At 35.5% G+C, this 17,727-nt stretch overlaps 1 protein-coding gene across 8 annotated transcripts in view; it reads right to left on the bottom strand.

Annotated features, from left to right (window-relative positions):
• The window catches only part of LOC124364793 (eukaryotic translation initiation factor 4E-binding protein Mextli), a 99,284-nt gene that overhangs the window by 75,596 nt on the left and 5,961 nt on the right, over window positions 1-17,727 (bottom strand). For 7 of the 8 annotated variants that reach the window (XM_046820552.1, XM_046820548.1, XM_046820545.1 and 4 more), the window contains exon 2: window positions 49-193. In XM_046820552.1, coding sequence (XP_046676508.1) covers window positions 49-184 — 136 coding nt within the window. In that variant the 5' untranslated portion in view covers window positions 185-193. The remainder of the gene's footprint in view (window positions 1-48; window positions 194-17,727) is intronic. The other variant, XM_046820547.1, reaches the window with a different exon arrangement.

Raw genomic sequence — 17,727 nt, 5'->3', positions numbered from 1 at the left:
CTTTAGTTACAACATCAAAAAGTACAACATAACTTTAGCATCAATTACCTGTCAACTTACATGGAACGTGAGGAGAAAGTTCACTAGTTACTTTTGTTTGACTGGAAGACATTTTGAGAGGTCTCGGCTTTTCCAACTTTTTAACTGTCCTTGTACTAAGGCTGCGTGTCAGAGGTGCTGCCATGTTTTAGCCCTGAAAACAAACATAAGATGTGAAGAAGTAGGGATCAGCTGCACTACACAGCATAATACTATACTGTTCGCGGTACATGATGAGAAGGCCACTTTTTATACAATGACATAATACTCACATGTATTGGCAGTGATAAATATTCTCATGTCAATAAATTATACTAATTAATCCTACACAAAGCCATAAATGAAAAAAACCATTCTAAATAATTAACAACTTTTTATGGATTAGCTTTATCAGAAATGAGATTTTTATGAGGGATAGAGAATACTACAAGAAGAGATAGAATAAGGAACAAAATAACCAGAGAAAGATTGAAGGTAGTTTCACTGCAAGAGACAATGGAAAGAAGAAGAATACAGTGGATGGGGCATGTGAAGAGGGTGGGAGATAATAGAATGCCTAGAATAGCACTGGAGGAGGAAAGAGGAAGAAGACCAAGAGGAAGACCGAGAGGAAGATGGGAGGACCAAGTGTGGAAAGACATAGAGATAAGGGGACTACAGAAAATACAGGTGGAGGAAGAGGAGACCTGGAATGACAGACAAAAGTGGAGGAGGCTGTGTACGACGACCCGTGATAACGGATGATGATGATGATGATGAGCTTTATCAGAGGTTAAGTAAGAATTCAATACTATCAGTGATATTTAAGTTAACATACTTTCTTCCTCCACTGCACATAGCAGAGGAAAAAGGTTTGATAAACCATATTTAAGGCTTTTAGTGGAAATTTAATTTTGGAACTTCTGACTTGATCATGGATTGATTAAAAATGAAAAATGTGACTTTGTTACCGAGGGCTACCAAGTCCTCTCTACAACCCAACCTCACATTATTATATACATTGATATTACAAGAATTAAACAGACTGGATATTATCATAATATCATACATCCTAATTATATTATAAATGTGAAAGTGCCTTTGTTTGTTTGTTTTCTTTCCACGCATTAACTACTTCACCGATTGTACTGAAATTTATTTTCTTGTGGTTCCTGGGATGAATATAGGCCTATTCTTATTTCAAAAATCCCTCCTGGCTACGTCCCACTGGTCTTTCAAGTAACAAAAAATTCCATCATGGTCTCTTAAGTTGTGTAATATTAATTGTATGTCAAATGTACTCAACTGTTCTGTGTAAACATTGTTCATTATTTTAAAATTTGTTTACATTTCATAGTCGGTAAATTGTCTAATAAGTAATCATAACTATTAGCGCTGATTTAGATTTCAGCGATTAGTTAAGTACTAATCTAACTTAGAAAATGTCATAAAACATAAGATCAAAATTTGACTCAAATATAACTCAAATTTGGTACTGTAATTTTTTTGCAGTCTAAAATTAAGAGGAAAATTAATATTATATTATCATATAATGTTTCAATGTGGCAGATTGTTAAGTTTTTAAAGCTTAATACTATAAAAACTTTAAAAAATTACAATTTTTTAAGAAAAATAAAAGTTACTAAATCTAATTAAAAACACCTAAAACATACAAATTGGCTAAGAAATAATGTAGATGTAAGCTTTTAACTGCTTTAATCCACTGCAAAGTTTATTGTTCACATGATTATGACATCATTAACCATGTATTTAAGAATTAACATTCAATAAAAAAGATAATAGTTTGTCATAATATGAAACTGCAACTCATTTTGAAGAAATCAATATGCAACATGATAAAGTAAGTATAAATCTTCTATTTTATATGATTTTTTTAATAACTTGCATAGTCGCAAGACCGGCTTGCCACTGTGGAAGTTTAACATTGCCACTTGTAGGGTTAATGGATTACGAATAGGGCTGCATTTACGCATGAGGCTGGCAAAACATAAAAATGTAGTAGAAATATTGATTTAAAATGGTGATATTGAAATGTTATATCAATGATGAGGAAAGGAAATAGATGCAATGCCAGACAGCATGCATGCCACAGTCCTATAAAGCTATAAAACCAAAAGTCCAACTGCAATACAAGTGTTTGGGACCGTTCAACATCAAGTACATACACGATGGAACCATATACCTTCCTAAGGAAGGAATGCATAAAAAACCGGTAAAGATTAATTTGTCTATATGATTGTAGTGAGATTGAAGACACACAATTGTGAATCCTTCAATGAACTAGTGCTACTGTTCATGGCAACACTGCCTTTGGGCATATTAAACTCTTGTATACATCGATTCAATACCATCCTTCACCTTTGCATCATTCAACATTGCCAGCAATCAAACTATCACCTCCAAAGTCCCATATTGCTCAAGGCTGGGGGCCACATTTTCAAGCTCAGCCAATGCAAGACAAGGAATGAAATGTTGAAAGACCACACAATGGCCATATAATCATCCTTGTCTCTGACCAAGCTATCACTGAACGAAGTGGTGCAAATGTTGAAATCAACCAAGATATTCTGTGCCTATTAGATGCCTACATGAACAATACCTTTTGCCTAGAATTTGATAATACACAAAGTCATTGAAGAGGAGAACACACGAGCCGCTGCTATGGGAATAAAGCCACCAATTATCAATCAATCAATAATTCTTTATTTACAGTATCATCAAGATACGTAATGGTGTCAATAACATTCATTTTGATAGTGAACACAGTTGTAATTATTCTAGTTCATGAATTTTGCATGTCGTCTCTTCATTGTTGTGCAGCCTCAAAAAATGCTTTCATAGAATAGAGAGGTCTTGACTTGAGCCAGTTGAGAAGTCCTGCTGCCAGTGATTTCCTTCCGAGAGCTTTTAAAGATGTGGGTAGAGCGTTGTACAGCTTACGTCCGATGTATGATGGTTTTCTCTGGAACTGGGCAGTACGATGGGATGGCAGAACGTAGTTGGTGGCATTCCGGGTGTTGTGGGTGTGGATATTTTCCCCTCTTGGTAAGTCGCATTTAAGTGTCTCTAGTATGACAGTTTGAATGTAAAGGGCTACAACAGTGAGAATCCCTAGAGATTCAAATGCCTCCCTACAGCTATCCAGTGGTTGCAAGTTGGCCAAGGCACGAATGGCTTTCTTTTGTAGTAACAGAATCTGATTTAGGTTGCCTTCTGAAGTCCCCCCCAGACCGTTATGTCATAGCGGATATGTGATTCCATCATCGAATAGTAGGCTGATTTTGCAGCTGCCAATCCACCTACCCAGTGTATTCTCTTAATTACATAGACTCCGGAACTAAGTTTTCTGCAGAGGCTATCTATGTGGCTAGTCCATGTGAGGCCGTCATCAAGTGTCACACCTAATAATTTTGTTTCTTCCTCTGAAGTAACACCTGGTAAGTTCAATGCTGGCTCTGCAAGTCGACTGAAGTTTATGTGAACTGTCTTTGAAGCATTTAACACCAGATCATTATGGTTGGTGTAGTTAATTACTTTTTCAAGTGTGGATAGAGAGTCATGGAAAAGCCCTTGTGCACTGTCGTTTTTCAGAAGGGCTGTAGTGTCGTCAGCATACATTACACATTTTGAGTTACTATTAGTTTTTATGATATCTGGCAAATCATTCACAAACAAGATAAATAAAACTGGGCCCAGGACGGATCCTTGCGGGGGTTAGACTTACATATATACTTTGTTTGTTCCTTTTGACATTTTTGGACTTCAACTATCTGTGTACGCCCTTTGAGGTAACTGGCAAACCATGCATTTTCTTTGTCTTTTACTCCTAAAACTTCAAGTTTTTTAAATATTTGTTCATGACCCAGACAACCAAAAGCCTTGCTGTAGTCAAGAAGGATCGCTGAGACATGTTTGCGGGCGTCCAACTGATCAATGACGAATTCAATAATACTTGTGAGAGCACTAGCAGTGGATTTTCCTTTCAGGAACCCATGTTGATCTTCGCTCAAGAGTTGTTCATGTTTAAGATAGGCTAGTAGTTGGGTTAAGACAATCTTCTCAATGATTTTAGAAAAAGGTGAGATCAGTGATATAGGCCGAAAGTTTTTTATTTCAGTGAGTAACCCTTTTTTATGTAGAGGGTAGATTTTTGAGACTTTAAGAGCAGTTGGAAATTGGCTGTAAGCAAAAGATTTATTGATTATGCTTGCAATAGGAACGGCAAGTTGTTGAGCGCAGTGCTTAACCATTTTGGCTTAACCATTTTGGTCAATCCCAAAAGAGAGCTTGGGCTTCAAGGAAGCTATTGCATCTTTGACATCTTTGGAAGAAACATGTCTAAATCTAAAAGAGGTGGAGTGGTTGATTGAGGGTCGTTGAGCACTGTCAGGTATATCATGTTCAGGTCTCTGTTTTAAGGTTTCTCCAGCTATTTGAGAGAAATATTTGTTAAACTTATTGGCTATGGTTTCAGGATCCTTTTCTAGTTTACCGTCTAGCAGGATTTCAAGTGTGTGATCTTGAGGCTGTTTGCTGTGTCTCTCTGCATTAATTACTTGCCATATAGCTCTTGGTTTATTTTGTGCTTGGGTTATATGTTGAGAGGTGGCACTGCGTTTTATTGCCCTAAGCCTCAAATCATATTCCTTCTTTTTCTGGACCATCAATTCTTTAACTTTTTGATCACCACTGGTTTGGTACTGGTGCATAGCCGCAAGGTATTCAGATCTGTACCGATCAGCAAGTTGATCACAAAATAATCTAGGGTTAGTTCTCCCTTTTGATCGTGATTTTTTCAAAGGGCATGTGCCATCAAGAGCTCTTCTTACTGTTTGATAGAAATTGTGGTATGCTTGATCTGCGTTTAATGCCAGGTGAACGTCTTGCCAGTTTTCTTCGTTTAAGAGGTCTTTTAAGGAGTCCAGGTTCTTGTTGCAAAAGTTTCTTCTGTATGTTTGAATTTGCTTTTGTTTTCTTTTTGTGTCAGTGTCAATTTTACAAACTTGTCCAGTGTGGTCTGACATGCCAGCTTCAAAAACTTTAAATTCAATATGATTCTCCTGAATATTGGTGCATATCATATCAATTGAAGTAGCCGTAGCCGTAGTAATGCGGGTTGCTGGCAGAGGTAATCTTCTAATATTATGTGAGGAGAGTTCATTTTCGAGTATTTTATTTCCTGCTGAGTCCTTGAGTCTGTCTATGTTTACATCACCCATTACAACTATTGGCCTCTCTTTAGTGTGTGTTGCTTCTAGAATATTGCAAATAGTTTGTATACCTGCCTCAACTTGTCCTCTAGGGGAACGGTACATTCCTAGAATGTAGAAGACTTTGTTTTTTGTTTTTATTTTCGCCATGGCAGCTTCACATGTAAATTGTGTGCACAATTGAGAGATGTCGATAGCGCTTGCCTTGATACTCTCTGAATCTTTGGTGTATATGGCAACTCCTCCAAGTTTGTGGCTGTCTCTACTGTAGTCAGTCAGCAGAGTATATCCAGGAATTCGTGTGTTGCTAAGATTTTCGTGGTTTAATCCGTGTTCAGTAAGAATCAATATGGATGGCGAGATAAAAGTTAAAAAGTGATTTAATCTGTCAACTTTCTTTGCAAGCCCTCTTATATTCTGATGTATCACACTCAGTTTTGGTTTGGGACATGAGATGTTTGATAAAAGTGACTGTTCCAAGACCTCAAGGTTTGGTATTTCTTCAATTTGGAATTGATGAATGTCAAGGACTTGTATGTTTTTTGTCTGCTTTCTGACCTCTCTCGAAGCACTAAAATGTTATCTAGTTGACCTGATTTGATGTTTTCCTCAACATTGCAACAATTCAGTTCTTCACTTGGCTGACTCTGGTGGATGGATGCAGGCCCTGTTAGGGTATTAAGAGGCAAACGGTACAAGGAAGTTACAGTAGAAAGTGGTCTTTCTTTATCTTCAGAATCTGCTTTACTAAAAAAAAGTTCTTTGAATGGAGCCAATTAGTTTTGCACTGTATTTCAGAGTTTCTCTCTAAAAATTTCTCGTAAGTGTCCCCTTGCTCCAGTAGTTTGGCTGTACAAGGAGGCTTTTTGTTGCTAATAGTATTTTTTATGTTTCTGTCTTCTTTTACAGTTAATATTGTTCCTTCAGAATGAATGTCTGGCCTGTGCACTTGTGCTACAACTTGCAATTTATTTATGTTCCCCTTGTGATGGTCGACTGTAGAGTGAAAATATTTGCTTTCAGGAAGCTGTGTGATCTGAGTTTGTCGACCTACCCACATTCCACTTTCATTTAGACTAAGTCGGTCAGTTTCTCCTTCTTTTCCTGACAGATGGACTTCTTGTGATTGAGAAGTGATATCAGGTAACTTCACAGGGTACAAGGAGTTTTCTTTCATTTTTTTGACTTGCATCGAAACACTAAACATAATTTTTTAATGTCCAAGACCAGGTCTCCTTCCGAAAGTTTTGTTTGAGTTGCTGGATTTATTGAGTTCACCTGATTTTCCTCCAGTGGATTTTGATGTTTTTATTTTATGAAGGCTTTGTACCTCCATCTCCAAGACTGTGATTTTCTGTTCCATTGCTGAGTAGTTCTTCTTCAACATACCCATCTCGATTATTAGTGAAGTTTGTGTTACAGGAGAATTAGAGTATTTTTCGGTTTGGACTTCTACACTTTTAAATATTTTGTCTCCTATATGGGTGGCTTCTTGTTGCCTAGATAAACTTTTTTTAAGTGAAAATATTTTGTTTTCTTGCTCTTTGATTTTAAATTCGTACTCATTTAACTGAACAACTTGTTTTTTGTCATTATCTTCAAAAATTTGCTGAATTTCTAGAATATGCTCCCTGTCCTTAATTCGTTGTAATTCCATTTCAGCCAGTTGTTGTTGGAGTTGTTCGGTTCTTCGGATATATGTTTCTTCACAGCTCAGTAGGTCTTCAATTTTGGCTTCCACGTTGATTACCTGGGCCGTTAACTTGTTTTTTTCTTATTTGAGGCTTTTATTTTCCTCTAAAAGCACCGAACCAATCTTCGCTGCCAAGATCAGGCTATCTCCATTGTTTTTTGGATCATTTGCAAGTAGACTTTGTTCAAGTTCCTGAATGGAGTTAGTTGGTAGATCTGTTTCATTTTCCACGTGTGTGTGATTTTTCAGTAAGGATGAAGTGGCATTTGTAGGTTCCAGAAATTTTATGTCATGAGTGGTGTCTAATTCAAAAATTTTGTCCGTTTCTGTCCCAGTTTAAGCCAGGCCCTCTTGATCTGATAAAAATATTTGGTATTTATTTACAATACCGTGACCATGAAAAATGGACTTTATTTCATGGGTTGGGCATTTATAGCCAAGTATTATTATCACAGGTGCATATAAACTGGGGGGAAAGTATATCATTGTATTATATTGATGCCTTTCGGCCATTATTGCATTAAGGATGGAAAATAACCGACAAAATTTTGTCGAACAACACTTGGAGGGTTAAGGATCAGGGGCATCACGTGATCTGGGATTCGACTTTTGCAAGCTCGAGTTAATTTTTTTTCTAAAAGAGCAAGCAGTGCGCAGCACTGCGCAGCGGGCAGGCATCGTTGACAGGATTAACGTCATCATTTCAGTAAAATTGCCAGAGGTACTGTCAAAAACAGAGTTTTCAGAGGATTTCAAAAAATCGTAACTCCTTTGATTTTCGTTGCCGACGAATTTTTTCTTCACTATTGTTTTCAGGAAAAATTGTAGTTTTCAGGAAAAAAAAATTAACATACCTTTCCATGGTCACGATTTTGTAAATTGATACCAAATATTTTTTGGCCAACCTTACACTCTAAACATTGCCAATTTTCAACTTCATGAGAGTTCCATTTTTTTAAATTTCTGTCTATAATGTTTTGGCAGCTGGCATGATACCATTGTTCACACAAACTTGTACATTTTATGCCCGAGTACTTTACCCCTATATTGCATGTACCACAGGAATGTTTTGAGAGTGTTTTGTTACAGAGGGCTTTTGTTCTATTCATTATAACACTTTCTATTATAGTAGCATAATACTGGTCATCAAACGGAATAAAAATGTTTATCTAGAGATGTTGACTTTATTTATAAGACAGTACAATTTTAAAACATCACAAAAACAAATATAAAAAATTGTGAATCATAAAAAGTGATGCAAAAAGTTTTCCCACCAGCAGGATTTGAACTCACGATCTCTGGGTTGTATTGCTCATTGATAGTCACTCTGCCAGTTGAGCTACTACTACCTGATAAGATGATATGTCAGACAGTGGGACCTTGTCTTAAACCTGTCAGTTCAAGCTCAAGAAGGCTGCTAGTTAATAAAAGCCTCTTTTAGTTCCTGTGATTGTCCTTTTAGTTAGAAACTATGATTGTAGTGGTGTGTTTTGATTAACTTATGTTGAATCAATTAATAAATAATATGCAGTGCAATGTATCTAAATTACGTAAGTCTAAAACATGATCATGCTGGTAAGCCTAGGCCTTTACAGGTTACCTATGAATGGTTCAGTTCATTTCAGTATGTATGTATGTTTAATATTTATTACAAAATAGGGATTTCCTATTTTTTAGTCACTGTTATACAAATTTAAAAGCTTTACCCTTAAAACTCTTAGTTATGAAATAGCAAAAAGCTGGGTTTTAGGTTATGCCAGGCACTGTGTGATGAACTAGGCTAAATGTTAAATACCATCCAATGAAAACGTTAGTTTAATGTTTTGCTCTCAGTAATATATGTCCATATGCGTAGGGACAGTAATTATTGTCCCCATTTACCCAATTTCCACAGAACACTGTAAAGAAAAACACTGCACAACTACTCCACATACCACAGCACAAAATATTTTGTCTGTTATATTAATATGATTGTCTGTTATATTAATATGATTCTAATATATTTGTCTGTTATCAATATGATACTCTCTTAGCACCGGTTGGTCTTCACGCTCTGAGGGAAACCTCCTGTCTATTTACAGTTTAACAGCAGCGAAATACAATTTACAATTTTCTCCTTTACCTTCATTTTCATACCATCATTGCAAAATTATTGTTAAAATAATTAGAATTACACTTGGTAATATCTTATTTATAGTTTCTAATATTTACTTAGAAGGATAATCCAGAAAATAACTGCAGATTGTGTAAAACGAGAAGTAGAAGGAGTACACTGTACTTTGGTAGGCCAGTATTTTTTTAATAGTTTTTCTCACCCAGAACCTAAAAAACCTACATTAATAAAAAACAGACTTTATTTGACTTACTTTGGAAATTAAATATTATGACAATCGATTCTTGTTTTTTACCTCCCGAAAAAAGTGATCGTGAAAAGGAGGTAATTCAGTCCCTATCTATTATTTTTTATTACGCTATACATATGTACATATTATAAAAAAATTAAGGTCAACATTTATGAGCACTCATGTGATCTGAGCTTGAATTTAGTTACTATCTCAAAGAATAATTTTCTTTTGTTCGCTAGGGGTGGATGAACGATCTTTCCCGACCTCAGATCATGTGCTAGATTGTCGAATGTGATCTGATGTTGGAGAAGTTGGACGATCTGGGACGTGATCCAAAGTTGGTAAAGTACCGATCGGAAATGCCCTTGGCCATAAATGCAGGCTTCAGTGGTGCCTTGGGTGTCACCCAGTACTTCTGGTAAAAATATTAAAACTTCAATCTCAGATCACATGCATGCTTTTTTATTTTTTTTTTTCCTTCTTGAGCGAAAAGGACAGGTTGTCTCCGCGCTTAGTTCTAACTTGCGCCTCCCTTACTTTAATTTTGTGTCCTCAAAGAGCGAGGCTTTTGCAAAAGCTGATCAGATTCGAGGGCTCCTGTTCTCTAATTTTCTTGGGGCTGAGGAGATATGCTCTCAGGCATATGCTTGTGAAGATTATCTTTAATTTGGTTCTACTAGTAACATATTTATGATAATCTAATCTAAACCTACTTATATCTTGTAACAACAAAAAGTAGATGGGGACAGTGTGGCCTCTCTTGCTGACATGCTTCCTTTTTGGAGGCAGAAAACAAAAACCGACTGTCATAATGACATGTAATTTTTGCAGTACGTCAAATCAAGCCTCTTCTTTCTAATAATGTAGTTTGTTTAGATCCCAGGTAAGAAAATCTTCCAGAAATAGTGACCTCCAGATAATACTAAAGTACCAAGTACACTTATAACTGTGAAAGGTGGAGCATTGCAAAAGTCTGTAAGGACCTGAAGAGCCTCTTCAACAATGGAGTTTACTCATATTACTTAATCACAGCACGTTCACTAAATACAGTTAATTAGTTCTGAAAGTTTTTTTATGTGTTTGAGGGAGGATTACGTAATCAGTTAAAATATTAAAAAATTAATTTATTCCTTTTTAATTGGTAATCATGAGAAGTATAAGTTCATTGTGTAATTGTGTGTTATTTTTAAATCAAGAAAAGCTATTTTTATGTGATTGGAAGTTACCACATAAAATGTAAGTACATAGTACAAACATATGAAGTTATAGTTACGATAGTTTTGCTTATTTATTAAAATATATTTGGTTTTCTTACAATATTTATTGTTTGCTGAAAGTTTGATTCAATTTATATGCATTATATTCAAATTTATTTTTACCACACCAGCAAATACGCAACCAGAGAAAACATTTGCATTATTAACCTACTGTTATCGTTCTTTTGAACAAAACAATATAAGATTTTAGGGTATTAAGGGGATTCCCTACTGAAACTAGTAATTTTCTTCAAATTATTTTTAATAATTATTTTATGTACATTTTTTAGGTTAATTTGGTCCTAGAACAATGTTTAACCACTGTTCAAGTAAAAAAAATTATCCATCCATATAGTTTTGGATTGTTATCAGTTTTTTTTCTTCATAATACATAAGTTTTATAATGTTCTTATAACTTTTAAAACTACTATACCATATTTAGTGCTTGATGTCTCATCTTAAAGTGTTTGAAAAGTACTAAACTTTTTGTGCATACTCATGTTTATTTCTTGAATAGTGTAAATGTTATGGCTTGACAAAAATATATTTTTATTTTCTTTTTTTGTCATAATTAAAAAATTTTATAAATAATTTTGTATTAAACTTACAGTATTGTCCATGCACGAAAAGTGGCAATATAGTTATAAAATAATATATGGTAAAATTTTCATTGCTCTATCTATAATAGTTCAAAAGTTATAAGAACATTTGTGTGAAATAAATCAAAATTTATAAGTTGCGGGAAACAGCGTTTGAAGTTTACACTAGTTATTTTGTAGCTGTAGAGGAAAATAAACTTACCCCACAGGTACTTGTATTCAATGAATGGTATATTTATATATTGAAGACATATGTAGGTCTAGTAAACCACTAACAAACACTATGAAAGGCCATATTTTTTATGTATTATTTAAAAAAAAAAAAATGTGTAATACATTATGAAAAAGTCACTATTAGGTTGTAATAGCAGTACAGTAGTGAACCCGTTGTTTCAGTTCAGAAACAGCCAGCACCATAAGTCATTCCTTCATTTTTGTTGATGTATTTCCTCTTCTTCAGCTTGTGCTAACCTCAACTTTCTTCTGTAGGCTTCATATTTTTTAGTTCTCCCGTGCACGCGAAAGCCGAAGTCTTTTACTGTCTAAATGTTTTGCTATTTTGGCCCGCGTACCGCCCGGGGCTTATACCAGCAGCATTTTGGAAGCTAACACTAGTTTTCAAGTATCCAGTGTTGTAGATACTGATAGCTTCACAAACCCCAATATCAATCTTCACTTTTGAGGTAAAAATATTTTTCGGGCACTTGGTCCATATTATGTTATGTAAACGCTTCGTTTGCGTTGTTAGTCTTACCAGCCTAGGCATCTTTCCAACAAACTGTCTGATGACAATCTTTGGTAAAGTGGCAACATTTTCCTTACATTTTCTTCGGTCAAAGGTGTCCTTCACTGCAGTGTCATGTGATTCTGGTTCTGTGTTTTGGGCCTTAGCTCTTTGATAGAAACACCAAGAATTCTCTCCAGTAGGACACTTGTTGTGTGTTGTGGATTTTTGGTCTGTAGACATGCAATGTGAAAGTGTTGCAAAAATGGAATTTTTCATTTTGTTTACATCTCCCAGGTTCTTAGTAATGCCATTTCGGTAGTAACGTGTTAGTTTTTTGATCACAGGCTCTGTCAAATTTCCTCGCCCTTTCCCACCCATTTTTTCGTGTGAACCAACATACTTTTTGACCAAATTTTCTGAGCCCAGTACCAAGCCTTTTTGCTACATGGTTGAGACATTCAACCTTCCTCAATTTGCACACCTTGGTATGGATTAACAAACTCATTTAGGTGAGTTTGGGTTTTTGCATCGCCATCTGAGACCAATGTTGTATACCGGAAACCTAAAGATTCCGAGCGGGCCCAGAGCCTTTCAGCTGCGGTTATCTCCATGGCAGGGGATGATCCAACATAGTTACATTGACACATAGGCTTATGAGCTTCAAACCATGCATCAAAAGCGACCATGTTACCTTTAGTTTTAGCTTTCTGTAGCGGGCACGCTTACAGTACTTGGACCATAATTTTCAAAGTCAATAACAAGCCCAGTTAGAACTTCAATGCAGCACCCAATTCCGTATTTAGAGGTAAACCCTCTCTTTTGCCAACTTTCCGTCATAGCTTACTGTAATGTCAAGAATACTATTATCATCATTCAAGTCCCCATAGCATTTACGAACTTCGTTTTCGAGCTTCAATGAGTGATTTATTTACTTCGTTTCTGTACACATCTCTAAGAGCTATTATATGTTTGTTGTACGACAAAAACTGCATAGGCTTCATGTTCATAGCAACGCAAAACATTTCTAAAGCTCTGTGCCCTTTACCAATAGAAGAAAACGCCTTTACAGCCCTAACGATTTACATCAAACGCTGGCCGTTTTGATTCCTTGGTCGATAGTCGATCCGATGTCTGAAAGAGAGTTTTGTTCACCGCAAGCTGAGCAAACTAGACTAAAAGTGTGGGCAAAAACCTTTAGTAACTACTAGTTTTACCTCCACATTGTCGTGAAAACATTCTTTGCATGGAAATGAAGAAAGCAAATCCATAAGTTTTTTTAGAATCTACAAGAATATATTCAACACTATTGTTTTCAATATTTACTTCATGCTTGTAACTATTGTACAAAGCAAAACCTGTAGGTTTAGGAAGGCATACCTTGGTCCTTACACTGTTCATCACCTGAATCACTTGTGCTAGGCCTAATCAAGTTTTCTGCATCACAACCCACATCACTTCTCTTGCTGGCTAAATCTAGGCCTAGGTTTATTTTCTCACTCCACCTTAGGTTAGCTTTCTCTTTATTTCTTTTTGATTGTAGTCTTTTATTTTTCTTTACTTTCACCATATTACACTCTACACTAGGTACACTACACTGAATAAACACTATAACCTCAAAACTAGTTCAACTGAAAACAATTGTAAACAAACAGGAATCAGCTGACAGATTACATAAACTGTTTGTAATAAGTTTTTTTTATTCTGCCAGTTACATAGATGAAAAAGAAAAAGTACTGTACTTAGATGATTAGCATAAACTATATAAAAATAGATATAGTGAAAGTATTACTTTCTAAGATGAATAAGGAGCAAAATAAAAATATTAGTAATGTTACATTAGAGGCACCCACAGCCTGGTTCTGGCTGAACGCTCCAAAAGTAGGTGTGCACACTCAGCTTCAAATATTTTTTGTGTACAGTGATAAAAAGCTATATTATGCCATATGTTGTGTTTTTCTGATACCTTATAAGACATAGAACAAGAAAAAAAATAAAATTTTTTTTAAAATATTTTTGGTCAATATTGGCCATTTTTCAGTAGGGAATCCCCTTAAAATGACAAATAATGAATTTGAGAATGTTCAAAGTGGAACTACTTTTCATGCAAGATAGTAGGAAGTTATGGTTTGGTGAATTTAATATTTGTGTTTTTTTAAGTAATGTTTCCTATAAAGCAATAATGGCCGGAGGTATTTGTGACCGACCATTTAGAATTTAATTTTTTTTTTAGGCACTATGTCGAGGAATGTTTTTTCGTATGCCACCATCAGCACCTGTGTCAGGCTGTAACAAACTTTTATTCTTAGACGGTCTAAATTAACAAAAACAGGTAGGGTACGATAAGCGGACTCGATTTTTTACATTTAAATTGGCAAACGATATTACTTAATCATAACCATCGATATATATTCAGTAGATACTGATTAACTATTTTGAACAATTAACCTAATCTATACCAACAGCTGTAAACACTTTCAAATAATATACGTAATCATGTTATTATTATATATACAATTACATGTATATATAACAATAATACGAGGGTCGTCCATAAAGTAACCGCCGTTTGGGCGTGGCGCGATAAGTAGTGCGGGTAGCGCCGCCATTCTCACATTGGTGTGCGCAGCCGTTCAGTACGCTTCTAGCTGTGCGAAGGAGAGCATCGTGCGATCGCGCGTTCTTTTGGTATAACGTAAAAACATGAGCGCCGTGATAGAAAATCCCGCCACGTGTGAAGTGCGTGGTGTAATAAGATTTCTGTGGTCAAAAAGTTACACAGCAGCTGAAATTCATCGTGAATTGAGTGCGGTGTATGGCCCAAACATTATGAGCGAAGGTGTAGTCCGTCAATGCAATGGGGTCATACCGCTTCGCCAAGCAAGCCGAAGAAAGCTCGCCAATCTTTTTCAGCGAGAAAATTGATGGCTACAGTTTTTTTGGGATGCTAAGGGCATCTTGCTCGTTGAAGTTATGGAGCGTGGTACGACCATTACAGCTGCAGCTTACTGTGAAACCTTAAAACGGCTACGACGAGCGATTCAAAACAAGCGTCGTGGTCTTCTGACATCTGGTGTTGTGTTTGTCCATGACAACGCCCGCCCTCATACAGCTCAAAGAACTACAGAACTTTTGAAAAAGTTCAAATGGGACGTTTTTGACCACCCCCCCCTACAGCCCGGATTTGGCTCCCAGTGATTTCCATCTTTTCCCGTACATGAAGCGGTTGCTTGCATCTCAGATGTTTGCGAGTGATGAAGAGCTTCAAAACGCTGTAACATGTTGGCTACGTTCTCAGGCGGCAGATTTTTTTAAAGACGGAATTTAAAAAACTGTTAAAAGATATGATAAATGCTTGAATTTGTAGAAAAGTAGAGAAAAGCTGCTGTTTTAACATTTATATAATAAAATTTTTGTATCTCAACTAGTTTATTTTTTATTTCAAAACGGAGGTTACTTTGTGGACGACCCTCGTAATAATTATTAGACATACACGTAATAATAGATAATTACGTGTGTATAATTATAAACAATTCAATAATTAATTGCATAAACCACATGAATATGTGGCTCATAATTAATTATGGGTTTTCCTGTTTGATCAATCTCGTTCTGGTTCGTTTATTATTTATGCCATTACTTATTTATTAATGAGTTTTCCCATATTCCTATATACTCATATTTTAATTTAACCCATTGCGGATCACTGACGAGCTGGACTCGTCACGCAGCGGCCGGGCCTAATGGCACGATGACGAGCTCAGGTCGCAAAAGCGGTCTGCTTTTAAGTTTCCCTCCAAATAGTTCTTTTAATGTCTGATAGATCAGGCGATCGTCTTCGTTTGTCAACTAAGAGTGTTTAACAACGGTCTACGTTTAGAGTTTTCAAAAGTTTTATAAACATCCTACAGATCGCAGTTGTATGTCGAAGTTGAAAAATCATTCATATGAGTTTACTCTCTGCTTTTTAGCGCTTCTGATTGGATGTTTTCCTCAGTTGTTATTATAATACTTTTGAGGTTAGTGACACAATGATAAGACGAAGACGTACATATTAGCAGGTTTAGTCTAGACAATGGCCAGAATGTTGTAATCGCTTTGCCCGAGCCGCTTTATTTAGACTATGATCCAGACATCATCCCTGCCACCCTGGAACCTTGCTCGCGTGTTATCGTTCCTACATCACGGATACCCCAGCAAGCCCATGTTCCATCTGAACGAATACCTTCACAGCTGAATTTTCTAGTATACAATAGCGAGCGATACGATGTGGCGCACTATTGCTGTTCGTGCGGCCGCTGACTGTAAATTAATTCGTGCCCGCGTGCCAAAACAACATGATCCGCAATGGGTTAAAACATATGATTGTTATTTAGAGCTATAGATACTTTTATATCAATTGATAGTCTAGGATTCGAGATGCGAATATTAGGCATGGAAGATTAAATTCTTCTATATGAAAAAACCGGGTCCGCTTATCGTACCCTACTCACAAAACGTGTTTTATTTGGGTAAAATTCCTATGATTTCAATATTATTATTTTTGTATTTAAAGATGGCGTAACAGGTAATGTCAGCAGCAAACGTTTATGATCATAAAAAGACCATGTGTCACCTGTAGAACAATGAGATAATACTCCGCACAAGAAAATTAGGACTGCAGTATAATAAATTCATATTATTTTATGATTATCTAAATTATATAAACAAAAATGTTGACACGAATTACGTTATATAAAAACTATCTCTTATGTGTCTCTATAAAATGTAACAAAGAAAACAGTTTAACATTTTGTTACTTTTTACTGTTTTTAAGGATATACTATGATTATATTGAGGTGGTGGCCTCTTATTATACTGCACCCCTAATTTTCTTGTGCAGAGTATTATTTCATTGTTTTACGTGCTACACATGGTCTTTTTATAATTCTCCTATTGTTTGCTGCTGACATTACCTGTTACACCATCTTATTATACTGCAGCCAAAATTAGTTCCACTTTTAATGTTCTATAGCATCATTATTTGTCATTTTCACCCATTGAAAGCTTATATTGTTTTTCTTCAGGAGGACAATAGCAATAGGTTATACCACGAAACTCATATTTTGCCGAGTCAGCTGATAACTTCACAATTACCTTCTATTGCTAATAAATGCCTCATTGCTTGCACAAAATGGCCTGGGCTACTATTAGGGTCATTCCCACATCAATTCAAAACCAGAAAAAAATAATTTTTTCACCAAACACCTCAGATTTTTATGAAACTTGGTACATTTGTTTCTATATATAGAGATTAATAACACCACCAAATTTTAAATTTTTATCTCACATACTTTTTTTAGTTATTGGCACTTTTAAAGTTTGGTCGTTTCTCAGTTTCCGAGCATTGGATAGTGCCCAGTAAAACGTGTATTAGGATAGAAAAAAAAATTTCTCATTCACTTATTTTGGCACCCAATCTTGGTGAAATTTTCAAGGTAGTTTTATATAAGTATAAGGAAGTTAAAAAAATATATAACATAACCCTAAGCTAAAGCATAAAATTATTATAAAAAAATATTTTTTGAACTTTTTACAATTTAAAAAAACGGGAACATGGCTCAGCGTAAAAATTAAATATCTCAAAAAGGGAATGAGATAATCAAGAAATTTTTTCCCCGCCAAAATTATCTATATGAAGTGGGCTTTATTTAATAAAAATAAAAGTTTTTGTGTATTTTCTTCCTTCTATTAACTAAGGCCATTGCAAGTTACAATATATTAACCCTTAAAGCGCTAATCTAAATTACTGTCAAAACGCTAAGACATAAAAAAATATTTTTTTTTTTTAATTTCCCAATGCTAATTTTTGTTTCATATAC

Source organism: Homalodisca vitripennis, chromosome 6 (assembly GCF_021130785.1).
Source record: "Homalodisca vitripennis isolate AUS2020 chromosome 6, UT_GWSS_2.1, whole genome shotgun sequence".
NCBI classification, from domain to species: domain Eukaryota; kingdom Metazoa; phylum Arthropoda; class Insecta; order Hemiptera; family Cicadellidae; genus Homalodisca; species Homalodisca vitripennis.
The sequence above is the reverse complement of the archived record's forward strand: the minus strand, read 5'-3'. Positions and strand labels throughout refer to the sequence as shown.